Source organism: Oncorhynchus keta, chromosome 20 (assembly GCF_023373465.1).
Source record: "Oncorhynchus keta strain PuntledgeMale-10-30-2019 chromosome 20, Oket_V2, whole genome shotgun sequence".
Taxonomy (NCBI): domain Eukaryota; kingdom Metazoa; phylum Chordata; class Actinopteri; order Salmoniformes; family Salmonidae; genus Oncorhynchus; species Oncorhynchus keta.
In genome coordinates, this window is record NC_068440.1 from 6,989,786 (window position 1) to 7,007,281 (window position 17,496).

The 17,496-nt window shown below is 44.6% G+C and overlaps 1 protein-coding gene across 3 annotated transcripts in view; it reads left to right on the top strand.

Annotated features, from left to right (window-relative positions):
* LOC118399231 (zinc finger MYM-type protein 4-like) overlaps window positions 1-17,496 on the top strand; it is a 78,161-nt gene that overhangs the window by 784 nt on the left and 59,881 nt on the right. For 2 of the 3 annotated variants that reach the window (XM_052471942.1, XM_035795146.2), the window contains exons 2-23: window positions 129-2,055; window positions 3,090-3,251; window positions 3,446-3,507; window positions 3,697-3,849; window positions 5,709-5,760; window positions 6,545-6,800; window positions 6,986-7,175; window positions 7,436-7,639; window positions 7,861-8,011; window positions 8,162-8,277; window positions 8,465-8,635; window positions 8,829-8,979; window positions 10,335-10,507; window positions 10,844-10,994; window positions 11,932-12,066; window positions 12,325-12,362; window positions 14,796-14,931; window positions 15,269-15,381; window positions 15,802-16,003; window positions 16,370-16,579; window positions 16,931-17,055; window positions 17,218-17,395. In XM_052471942.1, the coding sequence (XP_052327902.1) occupies window positions 129-2,055; window positions 3,090-3,251; window positions 3,446-3,507; window positions 3,697-3,849; window positions 5,709-5,760; window positions 6,545-6,800; window positions 6,986-7,175; window positions 7,436-7,639; window positions 7,861-8,011; window positions 8,162-8,277; window positions 8,465-8,635; window positions 8,829-8,979; window positions 10,335-10,507; window positions 10,844-10,994; window positions 11,932-12,066; window positions 12,325-12,362; window positions 14,796-14,931; window positions 15,269-15,381; window positions 15,802-16,003; window positions 16,370-16,579; window positions 16,931-17,055; window positions 17,218-17,395 (5,056 nt within the window). The remainder of the gene's footprint in view (window positions 1-128; window positions 2,056-3,089; window positions 3,252-3,445; window positions 3,508-3,696; window positions 3,850-5,708; window positions 5,761-6,544; window positions 6,801-6,985; window positions 7,176-7,435; window positions 7,640-7,860; window positions 8,012-8,161; window positions 8,278-8,464; window positions 8,636-8,828; window positions 8,980-10,334; window positions 10,508-10,843; window positions 10,995-11,931; window positions 12,067-12,324; window positions 12,363-14,795; window positions 14,932-15,268; window positions 15,382-15,801; window positions 16,004-16,369; window positions 16,580-16,930; window positions 17,056-17,217; window positions 17,396-17,496) is intronic. The other variant, XM_035795147.2, reaches the window with a different exon arrangement.

Below are 17,496 nucleotides of genomic sequence, written 5' to 3' on the forward strand. Positions count from 1 at the left end.
AATAGCCATGACACTTGATCAATCTGTAAACTGGGGTCTTTACTTTTTCCTGGTCAGGTCACGTAGTAAGGAAAAACTCAGGACACTACTTGAAGGACTATTACTAATAGAATATTGACTTTCCTCAGCATAAAGGCGAGCCAGACAAAGAGACAGAGCAGCCATCTCAGGCTGGAGCATCAATGGATTCAGTGGACCCTGGAGCCTCGCACAGCAATACAGCCTCGGCAGATGGGAACAATGGGGATGATGCTACCAATGCAGTCAGTGCATGTTCTTCCTCAATTATAGACGGGGCAGGGGATGCTGGTAATTCAGGACATGTGAGGGAAACCGATGCAGAGGATTCACAGATGGTGGAAGAAACTGTAAAAACAGATGCCTTGCTGACTGTGGTAGAAATGGACAGTAAAGAGTATTCACAGACTGAAAGAGAAACAGCCAGTGTGGATGTTCCACAGACTGAAAGAGAAACAGCCGGTGTGGATGTTCCACAGACAGAAAGAGAAACAGTCAGTGGGGATGCCTCACAGACGGAAATAGAAACAGCCAGTGTGAATGTTCCACAGACGGAAAGAGAAACAGTCAGTGCGGATGCCTCACAGACGGCCAGAGAAACAGTCAGTGCGGATGCCTCACAGACGGAAATAGAAACAGCCAGTGTGGATGTTCCACAGACGGAAATAGAAACAGCCAGTGCGGATGTTTCACAGACGGAAAGAGAAACAGTCAGTGCGGATGCCTCACAGACGGAAAGAGAAACGGCCTGTGTGGATGCCTCACAGACGGAAAGAGAAACAGCCTGTGCGGATGCCTCACAGATGGAAAGAAAAACAGGCAGTGCGGATGCCTCACAGACGGAAAGAGAAACGGCTTGTGCGGATACCTCACAGACGGACAGAGAAACAGCCCGTGCGGATGCCTCACTGACTGACAGAGAAACAGCCCGTGCGGATGCCTCACAGACGGACAGAGAAACAGCCCGTGCGGATGCCACACAGACGGACAGAGAAACAGCCCGTGCGGATGCCTCACAGACGGACAGAGAAACAGCCCGTGCGGATGCCTCACAGACGGACAGAGAAACAGCCCGTGCGGATGCCTCACAGACGGACAGAGAAACAGCCCGTGCGGATGCCTCACAGACGGACAGAGAAACAGCCTGTGCGGATGCCTCACAGACGGAAAGAGAAACGGCCTGTGCGGATGCCTCACAGACGGAAAGAGAAACGGCCTGTGCGGATGCCTCACAGACGGAAAGAGAAACGGCTTGTGCGGATGCCTCACAGACGGATAGAGAAACGGCCCGCGCGGATGCCTCGCAGACGGACAGAGAAACAGCCCGCGCGGATGCCTCGCAGACGGACAGAGAAACAGCCCGCGCGGATGCCTCGCAGACGGACAGAGAAACAGCCCGCGCGGATGCCTCGCAGACGGACAGAGAAACAGCCCGCGCGGATGCCTCGCAGACGGACAGAGAAACAGCCCGCGCGGATGCCTCGCAGACGGACAGAGAAACAGCCCGCGCGGATGCCTCGCAGACGGACAGAGAAACAGCCCGTGCGGATGCCTCACAGACGGACAGAGAAACAGCCCGTGCGGATGCCTCACAGACGGACAGAGAAACAACCCGTGCGGATGCCTCTCAGACGGAAACGGCCCGTGCGGATGCCTCTCAGACGGAAACAGCCCGTACAGATGCACCCCAGACTGTGGAAGAAATAGGCAGTACAAGTGGTTCACAGACTAATGGAGAAACAGACATACCCCTGGACATGGGAGTAGTGGATGCTGATGATGAGATGGAGGTCAATGCTATCAAAGTGGAGGATGACCAGATGCAGGAGGAAGACAACTTGGAGGGGATGCCTGTGATAACAGCTGTGGAAGAGGGAGGCAACATGGTTGCTTTTAGCAGCAACTCCCTGGATCATGGGGATGAGGTGGAGAAGATGGACACGGGGACAGACTCACTGACAGAGAATGAGGTAGAGGAGCCCAGCAAGACCGGGCAAGTGGAGAAGACTAATTCCATTCCTTCTGTCATGGATACAGGTAAGAAGAGACTGCTGCCTGCAGCTTTTTGTTGGCTATATGACCTTAGGATCAGGATTGCCAATTGTTTCCATAGTTTGCTGAATTCAATTCTTCAGGTTGGATTTGTTTGTGTTTTATGTGTGTTGCTACCCTAAACACTTTTTTTGTCTTGCTTGGCACTCTACTCCAGGGGTTCTTAAACTTATTCAGCCTGGGACCCAAATTAGAAATGTTGTGTTTTCCTGGAACCCAAGCTTATGAAAACTATACATAAATATTGATTCCTTTCATTGCCGTTATGCCAAAAACCAAAAAAATATAGACAAAAACAAATAACAATGAAATGAAATATCCATGTAAATATCTGATTATTTCCACCTATTAAAAACACTCACGTATCTGTCTAGGTTGGAACGGTTGCTATTAAAATACAATAAATAAGCCTCCCGGGTGGCGCAGTGGTCTAACGGACCTGCAGTGCTAGCTGTGCCACCAGAGATTCGAGCCCAGGCACTGCCGCAGCTGGCTGCGACCGGGAGGCTCGTGGGGCGAAGCACAATTGGCCTAGCGTCGTCCGGGTTATGGAGGGTTTGGCCGGCAGGGATATCCTTGTCTCATTGCGCACTAGAGACTCCTGTGGCGGGTTGGGCGCAGTGCACGCTGACCAGGTCGCTAGGTGTACAGTGTTTCCTCCGACACGTTGGTGCGGCTGGCTTCCGGGTTGGATGTGCGTTGTGTCAAGAAGCAGTGCGGCTTGGTTGGGTTGTGTTTCGGAGGACGTATGGCTCTCGACCTTCGTCTCTCCCATCCCAGAGTCTCTGGTGGCACAGCCAGCACTGTGATGCAGTGCCTTAGACCACAGCGCCAGCCGGGAGTCAAATAATTCTACATTTACTCTGACACGTCGCGATTCACCATTAACAGGTGGGTCGCAACCCATAATTTAAGAGAGGCTGCTCTACTCTGTTGCTACTGGAATGCCCCAGTGTCGAAAGTCCTCATAGTTGAAAGATGTCATCTTACACACACTATCCCACCTCTCAAACATGAAGTCTCCATGACAGGAGACACAGAGCAACCTGCTGAGGAGACCAGCTTTGTGAAGGCTAGCAGCTCGTCTCTGCCTATGGAGGAGGACCAATCTGAAGATGTCAAACCGTTTCACCCCAGTTCCACCACCTCTAGCGAAGCTATTCACCCACAGAACAGTGAAGGTGAGAGGCCACAAGGGTCTGTCTTTGGAATATACGGTCTTTGGCTACATAATGTTCCCACATGACCCGAATAGCTGAATGTTAGTGTGGTCTTTCACAATATTCAGATGCTAATGAGTGCACTTCCTCAGTAATGGTTTTACAGTTTGTTTTGGTTTTTAAATTCACACGCTGAATGACCTATTGTTTTGCAGGCATCGACTGTCCTGCAGGGCTGGAGAATGGAGTGGCAGGACAGCCAGTCAAAGTTGTGGCTGTGAGTATCCTCTCTCCGTCACAAACGATAGTGAATTAATTTCCGCCCAAGAGACTAGACGAGCTTAAGCGTGGCAGAAATCTGGTCACTGCTTATGAGTGTTAAAGGTTTCCAGGTGTTGTGAAGGCTTTGTCAGAATACCTCGGTCATTTGTCGTCTGTTGTTGAATGTTCTCTGCGGTCGACCCAGTCTGCCCAGTTGGCAGCTGAGCCTGTGTCCACCAGCGCGGAAACCATCTCCATGGTCAAGGTGAAGGATGAGCCCGTGGACGAGGAGTATGATCAGGCCCTGGCTCCAGCGGTCCTCTCAGAGGGCGTCAAGGATGAACCAGACTCAGCAGAGGTACGGCATCTCTAAACTCACTGGTCCTCAGCAACGGCCAAGTCTTAACTGGACATTTCTGTTGTGAGTTACATGAAAGTCGTCCGTTGAAATTAGAGGTTGACCGAATATGTTTTTTCAACGGCGATACCGATTTATTGGAGGACCAAAAAAGCCGATACTGATTAATCGGCCGATTTAAAAAAATAAAATTAAAAATAAATAAATAAAAAAATAAATAAATAAAAATAAAATAAAAAATAAAAAAATAAAAAATTATTTGACATTTTTGTAATTGAATTTTTTTTTTTTTTTACATTTCTAATGACAATTACAACAATACTGAATTAACACTTATTTTAACTTAATATAAAACATCAATCAAAATCCATTTAGCCTCAAATAAATAATGAATGTTCAATTTTTGTTTAAATAATGCAAAAACAAAGTGTTGGAGAAGAAAGTAATATGTGCCATGTAAAAAAGCTAACGTTTTTAAGTTCCTTGCTCAGAACATGAGAACATATGAAAGTTGGTGGTTCCTTTTAACATGAGACTTCAATATTCCAAGGCAAGAGGTTTTAGGTTGTAGTTAATATAGTCCTATAAATACTATTTCTATACCATTTGTATTTCATATACCTTTGACTATTGGATGTTTTTATAGGCACTATAGTATTGCCAGTGTAACAGTATAGCTTCCGTCCCCCTCCTCGCCCCTACCTGGGCTCGAACCAGGAACCCATTGACAACAGCCACACTCGAAGCATCGTTACCCATCGCTGCACAAAAACCGCGGCCCTTGCAGCGCAAGGGGAATAACTACTCCAAATCTAAAAGCGAGTGACGTTTGAAACAATATTAGCTCACACCCAGCTAACAAGCTAGCCATTTCACATTGGTTACACCAGCCATTAGGCTGATAGGCTTGAAGTCATAAACAGCGCTGTGCTTGCAAAGAGCTGCTGGCAAAACGCACAAAAGTACTGTTTGAATGAATGATTACGGGCCTGCTGCTGCTCAGTCAGACTGCTCTATCAAATCAGACTTAATTATAACATAAAAGCACACAGAAATACGAACCTTTGGTCATTAATATGATCGAATCCGGAAACTCATTTAGAAAACAAAACGTTAATTAATTAAGTGAAATACGGAACCGTTCGGTATTTTATCTAACGGGTGGCATCCCTAAGTCTAAATATTCTTGTTACATTGCACAACCTTCAATGTATGTCATAATTACGTAAAATTCTGGAAAATTAGTTCGCAATGAGCCAGGCAGCCCAAACTGTTGCATATACCCTGACTCTGCGTGCAATGAACGCAAGAGAAATTACACAATTTCACCTGGTTAATATTGCCTGCTAAACTGGATTAGTAGTTATAACTAGTGATTATGATATATAAGATAAATTTAATCCTAGCTAGCAATTTACCTTGGCTTCTACTGCATTCGCGTAACAGGCAGACTACTCGTGGAGTGCAATGGTTAGAGCATTGGACTAGTTAAATGCAGTTGCAAGATTGGAACCCCTGAGCTGTCAAGGTGAAAATCTGTTGTTTTGCCCCTGAACAAGGCAGTTAACCCACAGTTCCTAGGCAGTCATTGAAAATAAGAATGTGTTCTTAACTGACTTGCCTAGTTAAATAAAGGTATAAAAAAGAATAATAATTACAAAAAAACGATAATCGGCGCCCAAAAATACAGATTTCCGATTGTTATGAAAACTTGAAATCGGCCCTAATTAATCGGCCATTCCGATTAATCGGTCGACCTCTAGTTGATATCAATGCGTATAGTTCAAGCTGTGTGTGTGTGTGTTTTAATCCCAAATCCTGTGTGCATGTTAAATGTATGTCACCGTTGTTATTTACAGGAGTTGAAAATCAGCAATGTCTTCTCTGTGGGCAGCTGCCCAACTACGAACGGTGAGCAGGGGACTTTAATATTTGTACACAACAGGACCCATTAGTGGTCGGTCAAGCCCTAAGCTAGCTATGTCTTAACCTAGCTCCAGATTTCTTTTCTGAATCAGAAAGGGGTTTAGGTGGTGGGCGTGGCAGGGGGCGCGCCAATGGGTGAGGTCGGCCTGTAGGCGCAGCTGAATTTGAGAACATTTTAAAGGCCATTATCTTGGCGGTGTAGAGTGTTTAATTTTTAATTACATTTCCTGCAATTCTACCATTTTCGCCATGGAGAAAGCTAATTTCTTGTGATTATACATATTCTGCCATGGATGTGAGAACTTTGCAGTTTTAAATCTAATTTCCTACAATTCTATGCATTTTGCCATGGCTAATGCTGTGTTCTTTTGCTCAAACATAATAACAACAATGAATACTGCTAAATAAATTGTATTTGTTATTTTAAATTCTCCTTCACTTTCTAGCTCTTATTTTGGTAATTGTTAGTTCTCAAAGATTATATAAAAAATATAAAGGGTTATTATCTTTTCTACATGCTTTTATTTCTGGTATTAGTCGTTTACACTGAAAGCGTTTTTAACATCCCCAATATGTATTAACAAAAAGATTATGCAAGCATGCCCAATTATTTCCAATGTCAGAAAAGTCTCTGGGCTTTGGAGTGTATTTTTTATAGTGTACTGCAAGCTCTCCAGGAGCAGAAGATGACTGACTACCACCTTACAGGTTATGCACCCCCCTTCCCTCAATCTCCACCCACCCTCGCCATCCCTCTCTCTACTATTAGCCGTATCCACGCCAGTGGCTGCCCTGCCTAAGACTGTAATACCTGCCCCAGCCTCTTCCTCCATCCCTCCACTGATCCCCATGGCTATGCGGGTGGCCTGCTCGGCCTGTAAGAAGGTGCTGCTGAAGGGCCAGACGGCCTACCAGAGGAAGGGCTCCTCGGACCTCTTCTGCTCCACGTCCTGCCTCACCTCCTACAGCCCCCCGCCCGTCAAGATGACTGGCCCAGCCAAGAAACCCTGCCACTACTGCCTCAAGTGAGTCCTGCTGTTGTCGTGCCGATGCCGTATGTAGATAATGAATAATGATAAGATAAAAGACTGTAAAATAAGAAGCCTTCTGACATTGCTAAGCTTTAATGTATTGTTCTCCTGGGAATATATTCCAAACTATTTACAAAGGTAAATTATGTTTTTATGAGCTTATCACCCCCCCCCCCCAGGGAGATTGCTAACCCCAAGGACGTGATCACAGCTCCTGTGGACACCATGGGTACGGTGAAGGACTTCTGTAGCCAGACCTGCCTCTCCTCCTTCAACTTCAAGAGGAACTCTGCCGTCTCCACTCTCTCCTCCTCCCTGTCCACCATGACAGGGGCCGTCAAGTGCAGCATGTGCAAGAAGGCCTGCGTTGTAAGGGGCTTAAGATCTTTGCGCATTTCAGTGTGGTAGTCGCCTGAAGTATCAAAATTGGCAATATAAAATTGGTGATGTCGGAGCTGACAAGGAAGTGAACATTTTGGATGAATTACATATTTATAGTGGGCCGACGCCACAGAGACATACTTGACATAATTAAGTATAAAACTGTACTTTTGCCTTTCGTCTTTTTCCTGCACCTCTTCCATTGGCGTCTCGTCTCAACATCTGCTCTTTGTTCTTTTCCCCCACAGAGTAAACACGAGGTGATCTTCCAGGGCAGTATGCATAAGCTGTGCAGTGAGGTGTGCTTCACGCGCTTCCGCTCCACCAACAAGCTGTCCATGAACAGCTGCCAGAGCTGCAACAACTACTGCTACGGCAAGGTCACCGTGCTGGTCGTGCAGGGGGTCAATAAGACCTTCTGCAGCGACGGCTGTGTCGCCACCTTCAAACAGGTAAGAATGGGATCCCTGAGATGCAGTTCACACAGTCAGAAGAAGCCACATCCTTGCTTTCCACCTCTCTTGTTTTCTCAATTGCTTCAAAACTCTCAGAGGAGGTCCATAGGGAGGGACCTTGAAAATTCTCCTCCAGTACGTAAGAACCATCTACCTGTAAGTTGAAGCAAGCAAAAGCAGTCACCCTCACTCCCTTTTGTGTTGGTCTGGTTTTTCAGAAAGCAAAGAAGCCTGTGGCATGTACTATGTGCCGCAACTTCCGCTCACCGGTGGAGATGATCGACAGCGCGGACTCTGACGGCAAGCTGGAGATGTTCTGCTCTACTGGCTGTGTTACAGCCCACAAAGTACAGACTGTCAGCTCCTCAGGTATAGTTAGGCTAACCACCTCAGCAACATACCTCACTGTCACAAACACACATTAATTCACTCTCTCTCTATCATTTATTCACTCACTTACACACTCTTTGTTTCACACACTCATTCATAACTCACTCTCCTTCCTTCATTTCAACCCAGGTGCTCGGGTAGAATGCAACACCTGTGGTCAAAAGACGGTGCCCTCCTTCCACCTGGCCATGTCGGACGGCTCCATCCGGAACTTCTGCACCATGACCTGTGTCGTCACCTTTCAGGTAACACCACCTCTGGGTTAATCCATTAGCTCAGTTGAATTAGAATATAAATATTGAAAAGACGGCAACTTAATGATTCACTGCGGCTCGAACACTTACTTTTGATATTTTACACCTCTTTTACCCTGCACTCTACTCTTTTTTGTCCTGCACTGACACCACAATGTTATGTTTCTGGGACCCGTAGGATCAGTTCAATAAGAGCAACTCCCAGAGCCAGATTAATGTGGCCCCCAGCACAGGGTCCACAGCTCCGCCCGCGGCCCAGACCAGGGACATGGTATCCCAAGGGACCCGACTGCCCTGCTTCCATTGCCACCGCCTCTTCTCCTCCAAGCCCGAGCTCATTCAGTTCAAGGTACTTAAATTGTGTTTTCTTTCTCTGCCTCTATCCCATCTCTCATTCTGACTCTCTTTTCTCATTGCCTTTCCCTCTCTGTTCATTTTGTTGAACTCCCTCACAAACTCACCTCCCCTCTATTTAGGTAGACACAACTCCCTGTTAAAACTGCTATAGAATTGATTGAATGTGTGTCTGCGCAACCCTACAGGATAAGATGGTATTCCTCTGTTCGGTAAATTGTTCTGAGGAGTACAAGAAGATCAACTGCGAGATGGCGCGCTGCGAGTACTGCAAGATTGAGAAGCCAGCCAAGGAGGTCAAGAGAATCAACAAGAGGGACTACACCTTCTGCAGCGAAGGTTAGGAGGGTGATTGAACCTTTTACTGCAGTGGGCTAAGTCAGTGTCACACAGTGTTTCTTGGTAGTCTTAAACAAATCTACCTTGAAACAAAAGCGTACAGCTCACACACATGGTTATGGGCTTAAAAGAAGGAGACACCTGTACCATGTCAGAGAAAGAGTTAAAATCTATTCGATGTTGAGTTTGCATCCCAATATTACACTTTATATACATCACAGAAGACTGAAATATAACAAACCCGTTTGACATTGAAACACCAGATTTTATGCAGGTGTAAAATAAATAATTAAAAAATCAAATGTTTTTGAAGCCACTAGAGGGCGATTTGTTAATTTGACAGCAGGACATGGTTTTAATAGGTCTGCTGCCTCAAGGTATACATTTTTATTTATTTATTGGTTTCCTTTGCCATCATAACACGAAATAAGTTGACAGCCCCAACAAATCACTTTTTTTTCTCTACTTTTATCATCACGACTTATGTCTGTCAGAAATGGGTATTATTTATTTGGAAGTCTTTATTTGGAAGACTATACCCCCTTGAGGTGTTGCAGTCTGACTGTGTTGAACCTGTGTCATGAAGCGGAGCATGACAAGGCGAGCAGAGAGTGAGGACCTAGAGCGGTGGGCGCGTCGAGTGGTTGATAGCACCGACAGATGGCAAAAAAATGCAATACCGATCATAATAGAGATGTATTTATATATACTTTTTTCCCCAAGTAGCGTTAGCTAGCACTAGTCGGCTGTACCTGCGCCAAAACTGTTTTTCATCCTATAGCTCGTTCTCCATCTTTAAGTTGAGCCAACGTGTTTTCAACACTTTCTTATTTTTTTCTTCTCTGTGACTGATCCTTCTGTAGCTCAGTTGGTAGAGCATGGCGCTTGTAACGCCAGGGTAGTGGGTTCGATTCCCGGGACCACCCATACGTAGAATGTATGCACACATGACTGTAAGTCGCTTTGGATAAAAGCGTCTGCTAAATGGCATATATTATTATTATTATGATCAAAACAAATGTTCTCATGCTTCCTCTGGTCTCTCTGCAGCAGACATAGTATAGTGAGCAATATATTTGGAACATCGAATCGCAATGAAATCACAGTATCAAATAGCAATACATACAGAATCCTGAGAATCGCAATGCATATCGTATCTGCACCTAAGTATCGTGATAATATCGTATTGTGAGGTCCCTGGCGATTCCCTAGTCATGTCATGGCTATCAGTAATAAGCATTACTTTTTTCATTTCAAAGACTATTCTGATCATCATAGTCGAACTGATAAGAATTTTGACTTGGTGTACAAAGCTCAACTTCCCTGTCTTTCTCCCTTCTCTCCTCCATACCCAGGCTGTAAGCTGCTCTACAAGCACGACCTGACCAAGCGCTGGGGGAAACACTGCAAAATCTGTGCCTACTGCGCCTCCACTGCGCAGAAGGCCGTCACAGGCCAGTACGGGGGAAAGCTGGAGGACTTCTGCTCGGACGAGTGCAAGTCCCACTACACCCTGCTCTTCTGCCAGGTAAGAGAAGGAACCACGCTAAGGAAATGAGCAAGACACCTAGGGCTCAATGAGGCTCAATACTTAGGACTCGTCTCCTGTGCATGTCTTTTTCGTCTTTAACACGGATCTGAAAATACTTCCTTTTCTAGAAAATACATTCTGCTTTGATTACTGTACAGTTCTCTCATATTAGTGCAGGAGAGAGAAAGGTGGGGATAGGAAACCACGTTCATTTTATGAGTGAATTAAATGTTACATCCAGTGTGGCAAGTGGAATAGCTGTTATGTGAGTTCTTATTCTACGAGGTACGCTCTTATCTGGTATTTCTACATCATACTTGTCTCCTCACTCAGGTGGCTAAGTGTGACGCGTGCGAGCGCCAGGGGAAGCTGATTGAGACCCTGCCGATGCTGGGCGAGGTGAAGCACTTCTGCAACCTCCAGTGTCTGCTCCAGTTCTGCAGCCTGCAGACCCAGAGCCAGGGCAAACCCCAGGGACAAAAGGGTAGGATTTATGTAGTATGTTATAGGACATTGTAATGTGTCATCATGGGTTATTACATGTCATTACGTTGCCTGTCAAAGCTCATGCTTGAGAGGTACACAAATTGTCATAAAGACTTGGAGTCCCACCCCCCCCCCCCTTAACAATTTGTGGTAAAATAATAATTACTTGAGATTGTATAAGAAGATAATTCCCTTGTTTTATCACAACTATGTAAAAGTATCAAATTAAACTCAACTGCAACTTTCTGTTCTGACGAGTCTACATCTGCTGTATATCACAGTAAAGCTAGTCTACACCCCCTTGAATTTTTATCACGTTTTGTTGCATTAAAGTGTTAATGAAATATTTTTAATTGTAATTTTTTGTCATTGATCTACACAAAATACTCCATAATGTCAAAGTGAAAACATTTTATTTTTAATTTTTAAAATAATAATTATTAAATAACTCAAATATATAGTTGTTGCATAAGTATTCACCCTCTTTGTTTAGTCAAGCCTAAATTTGTTCAGAAGTCAAATTTGGCTTAACAATTGACATAAGTTATAAGGACTCACTCTGTGAAATTATAGGGGTTGACTACCCCTTCCTCTGTCCCCCCCAAGAAGACTCACAGCTGTAATCTTAGCCAAAGGTGTTTCTAACGTGTATTTACTCAGGGAGGCTAATACTTGTCTAATCAAGGTATATCAGTGTTTTATTTTTCATTAAATTATTTTCTTAAAAAATGTTAGAATATTTATTTAGCTTTGACAAAGTATTCTGTGTAGATCACTGACAAAAAATGACAATGAAATACATTTTAATCCTACTTTGTAACTAAATGTAATAAAATGTGAGGAAATCCAATTGGCGTGTAGACTTTCCATAGGCACTGTATAATAATGATTGCAACATTTATCTCATTCTCTTTCTCTTCCACACATCCTTCCAGTGGCCATCTCAATCGCTCCATCCCCCTCCAATACTACCACTGCTACGAGTGTGTCTGATCCGGTCATCGCCAATGTAATCTCACTAGCCAGCTCCCCCACTGGCCAGCCCAACTACGCCAACACTTCCCTGCAAGGTATACACACACACAGTTATCAGTTACTCAATACACACAAGGCCTTAAACACTATCAAGTTCAACCACAGAGGGGTTAAACCATCCTTAATCATCTCTTTGAGTAGGTTTGAGTTGTCGTTGCTAATAGCATAGCCTGTTGACGTCCATTAAGCTACAGGTTAAGTACAGCTGATTTAGATTGAAAAATGATCTACTTAGCAGGCCTGACTGGCTGTGGTGATTTTCTACTGACTCATGCTCTGTTGCTTCATGACAGGGACTGTTCCCAGCAGACATGTGAAGTATGTTGGAAATGTAAGTTGTGCATATGTGTTCTTTTGTCTATATGTTTATGTATTATGCGTATGGGGCTGAATTGTAACTTCCACTTAATTTGACTTTAATGCAGGGGAACTGAAATCTATTTGACCTCACGGGATTCCGGCAGGGATGGGAGTGAAGCTCTAGAATCAAGTTCAGGACAGGATCGACAGTCCACAGGAGCGGGCAGTACCGGATTAGTTATAAACATAGGTTGTAGAAATGTGGAATGTGTGGAGCATTCTGTTAAAAAAAAAAACTGTCTAGGCTAATATAGTTAAGAAAATAAAATAAAAATCTATATAAGTTACAAGGTCATTTCCCCCTCCCCTTCCATCGGCTCAGTCTTCTGCGCCTTGCTCCAGTTGCAGCTAGTCACTACTTTACCCATTGACTTTACCTCCGATGCACGTGGAGACAGACACAAATGTCCATATCATGAGTTCATCCGACTCTGGCTAAGTAGAAGGGCTGCCTTGATTACCAAATTCTCGTAATGTGGTTGTCATCAGCTGTGTGTGGCACTGTGCAGGCAGCTGTCTCGTGAGCGCTGAGCAGCAGCCAAACGGAGCAGTTGCTTTGGCTACTCGCACGCAGAGCGCACTTTCGAGGTTGTGGATACTCAGACTGCTCACATGGCAGGTCTGCCAGTTTGGATGAGCAAAAGTGACTTTTCATTAAAAGTTAGGAGAATTACATTGGCAGGTCAGGATAATTAGGTTAAGGTATATATATAAATATATATGCCATTTAGCTGACGCTTTTATCCAAAGCGACTTATGTGTGCATACATTCTACGTATGGGTGGTCCCGGGAATCGAACCCACTACCCTGGCGTTACAAGCGCCATGCTCTACCAACTGAGCCACAGAAGGACCAAGGTTAGGAAAAGGGTTAGCTAAAATGCAACAATTGTCCCTGACGTGACGTGACTCAAACATATCTAGCTACAACCAGGCCTGTCTTGAGAGTGGTCTTGGATTCCTCTTATGCACTTATGTCGCTCTAAACCGCCAGATTTACAGTATCAGTCAAAAGTTGAAACACCTACTCATGACAGGTTTTTCTTTATTTTTACTATTTCTATTTTCTACATTGTAGAATAATAGTAATGACATCAAAACAAAATATTTTAGATTCTTCAAAGTAGCCACCCTTTGCCTTGAATTTTTTAAAATGCGTTTTAGCCAATCAGTTATGTTTTGACAAGGTAGGGGTGGTATAAAGAAGATAGCCCTATTTGGTAAAACACCAAGTCCATATTTTGGCAAGAACAGCTCAAATAAGCAAAGGGAAACGACAGTCCATCATTACTTTAAAACATGGTCAGTCAATCTGTAAAATTTCAAGAATTCTTAGTTTCTTCAAGTGCTATCACAAAAACCATCAAGTGCTATGATGACTGGCTCTCATGAGGACCGCCACACTAAAGGAAGACCCAGAGTTACCTCTGCTGCAGAAGATAAGTTCATTAGAGTTACCAGACTTTTCCGAATTTTCATCCCAAATAAATGCTTCACGGAGTTGAAGTAAGACACATCTCAACATCAACTGTTCAGAGGAGACTGTGAATCAGGCCTTCATGGTCGAATTACTGCAAAGAAACCACTCCTACAGGACACCAATAAGAAGAGGAGATTTGCTTGTGCCAAGAAACAGGAGCAATGGACATTAGACCGGTGGAAATCATTCCTTTTGTAAGAATTTTTTGCTTCCAACCGCCGTGTCGTTGTGAGACGCAGAGTAGGTGAACGGATGATCTCTGCAAGTGTGGTTCCCACTGTGAAGCATGGAGGAGGAGGTGTGATGGTGCTTTGCTGGTGACGCTGTTGGTGATTTATTTAGAATTCAAGGCACACTTAACCAGCATGGCTAGCACAGCATTCTGCAGCGATACGCCATTCCATCTGGTTTGTGCTTAGTGGGACTATATTTGTTTTTCAACAGGACAATGACCCAACACACCTCCAGGCTGTGTAAGGGCCATTTGACCAAGAAGGAGAGTGATTGAGTGCTGCATCAGATGACCTGGCCTCCACAATCACCCGACCACAACCCAATTGAGATGGTTTGGGATGAGTTGGACCACAGATTGAAGGAAAAGCAGCCAACAAGTGCTCAGCATATGTGGGAACTCCTTCTAGACTGTTGGAAAAGCATTCCAGGTGAAGCTGGTAGAGAATGCCAAGAGTGTGCAAAGCTTTTGACAAGGCAAAGGGTGGCTAATTTAAAGAATCTGAAATATATTTTGATTCGTTGATCACTTTTTAAAGGTTAATACATTACTCCATGTGTTATTTCATAGTTTTGACGTCTTCACTATTATTCTACAATGTAGAAAATAGTAAAAATGATGAAAAACCCTTGAATGAGCGTAAATTAGATTTGGCCTAAGGTTACTAACGGTCTGTCTTCATTGTGTGGCAGGCCAGCACCCAGACACAGGCCCCCCGGGCACCTCCACCCAGGGCTCAGAAGAATAAGGCCCTGCTCTGCAAACCCATGGTCCAGAACAAGGGCATCATGTGTAAACCCAACTTCACTACCACAGGGTGCCAGACAGGTACAATATCATACACGCATGTAGCCTTTATACCACACAGTTTTTTTTATTTTTTATATTTGTAATTATTTGTACAAGAAAATACAAAACAAAACAAAAATAACACATGCGGGAAAGGTCAAACAAAAGGCTTAAGGCACATCCCCCTTTCAAATGGTTGTAAAACAAAACAAGCATTTATAAAATTAAAATAGTGTTATTAAAATGCATGATAAAAATGAATGCTTTATGATACAGGCCATTGAATACACATGCACACGTGTAGCCTGTATATAGATATTGAGAGGCACTCTAGTTTCTATTTCTATTCATCTTGAAATTGTTTGTTGGTCCACAGATGATGATTTCCCCAAGGTGATCATAGTGCCTGTTCCAGTGCCAGTGTATGTCCCAGTCCCCATGAACCTGTACACCCAGTACACCCCCCAGCCTGTTGGACTTCCCATCCCGGTATGTTAACACCCCACATCTAGCACTACCTACCCTTCACCTTGGGCAGTCACATAGTCACACAGATTTCTCCTCAAATTCTCTTTAAGAGCTGTGTGCTCTGGACTAATTTGAAACCAACTACCATTGAATAGTAGTTGGAGGTTGGCTGGTACATGCTCTTGCAGAACAGAATAGCAACATGAACAAATAATTACATCCCTCATACCCTCCACGGGGCGGCAGGGTAGCCTAGTGGTTAGAGCGTTGTAACCGAAAGGTTGCATGTTCGAATCCCCCAGCTGACAAGGTACAAATCTGTCATTAGTTAACCCACTGTTCCTAGGACGTTATTGAAAATAAGAATTAGTTCTTAACTGACTTGCCTATTTAAATAAAGGTAAAATAAAGAAAATAACCCTTTATTTGTCTTGTTTCCAGCTGCCCGTGCCCATGTTTCTGCCGGTGACCCTGGACAACGCTGAACGCATTGTGGAGACTATCCAGGACATCAAGGAAAAGATCCCCTCTGACCCATTCGAGGCCGACCTCATCCTCATGGCTGAGATGGTGGCCGATGAGGGGAGGGAGAAGTCCCCTGAGCGACCCCCTGAAAGGCCTCCAGCCCCAGTAGTACAAGACGGTAACCAGGGGAGGGAGACGGGGATTGGAATGAGATCTAGGTCATGTTCATTAGGTACCAAATGGAAGAACATGGACTGAAACATGGAGGGATAACCTGGACTTGCAAAACATGTTCTGTTGCGTAGCCTTATATAATTGGAGGTGTTTAAGCTATTTCGGTAATCAGAGTTAAAAACACTGTCTTTGAACCTGTGAGACCCTCTCTATGGCTTCATAGGCCAAGCTACAGCTTTGAGAGCTTGTTTCTTTGCTCTTCCACCAAGTCTCTTTTAAATGCAATTTCTGAGAGTATAAAAAGCTATTATTAATTTTAATTCTGTCCCATAACTTAAATGCTTTTGTGTTTTCTCTCTCCGGGGACCAGACCAGGTCAGCACCTACAGTGGAGACCTGGACACAGACGAACTGAGCAACTTCCTCACCACTTGGGATGACGAGCCACCCCCCACCCCTGGCATCTCATCGCGCCACAGTCGACCCTATGCCCACGAGACGCTCCGACCCATCGTGGACATCAATGTCCCCGCCACCCCCCCACCCCCCATCATGGACATAGAGGCTGACTTCCCAGTCCGTGAGTGATGCTCGACTTTTACACCTCCACAGTTATTAGGGATTCCTGATTTGAGCCATGTTTATCTGTTAAGAGTTTTTAGACTTTTTTCCTGAAGTATAACTTGTAGAATACTTATACTTTGGTTGAAGGCTGTCAATCTTTTATTTTAAGGTAATTATATGGTCAAAACATATTGAGACTTTACAAGTGAATGGCTTCTAGCTCTGTGTTGTTCTGTCCTGTTATGTTTACAACATGTAACAAGCAGCAGTAAGTCAAACGCTTCTTTCATTCAACCCACTACAATTCAGCTGGCGTTGCTCTCATTGTCGTCAGTTTGTTTTCAAATATCTGCATCGGTTTTGTCAGAAACCCTGGAGCTGATGGCCCATTGGCGGGACCAGGAGAGGGATAGAAGTCCCAGTCCACCTCCTTCTCCTCCACGACGAAGAGCCAGAAGGAAAGCTCGGGATGGCTTGCCACAGAAGAAAAAGGTACGAGCCCAAAACAGTTTCTTTAAATAAGACCCTTTTCAAAGAGCGCCTTCAGCCATTTATTTCCATATTTCAACTCCCAGCAGTGCTCCTTTTTTAAAATACTTTGTAAATATTGTCTGTGGGTGTGTCTCTCTCTCGCTCGCTCCCTTGACCCCACAGAAGCGTAAGTCGAAAGCAGCAGAGACTGCGTCAGTTGTGCCTTCGCTGGCTGCGGCCAAGAGTGACGTGGTGCCCGGCGAGCCCCCCAAACTGCAGCACATGTACGGGGTGGACGCCTGGAAGAGATGGGTCCAATGGAGCAAGACCCAGCCTGACCTGGAGAAGCCTCGATTTGGCTGTGGGTCTGCCTACTGATACATTTGTGCATACACGAACACCCAACCCACTGCCCTGACCATATCACACACTCGCACAGGCAAACATGACTATATTATAACT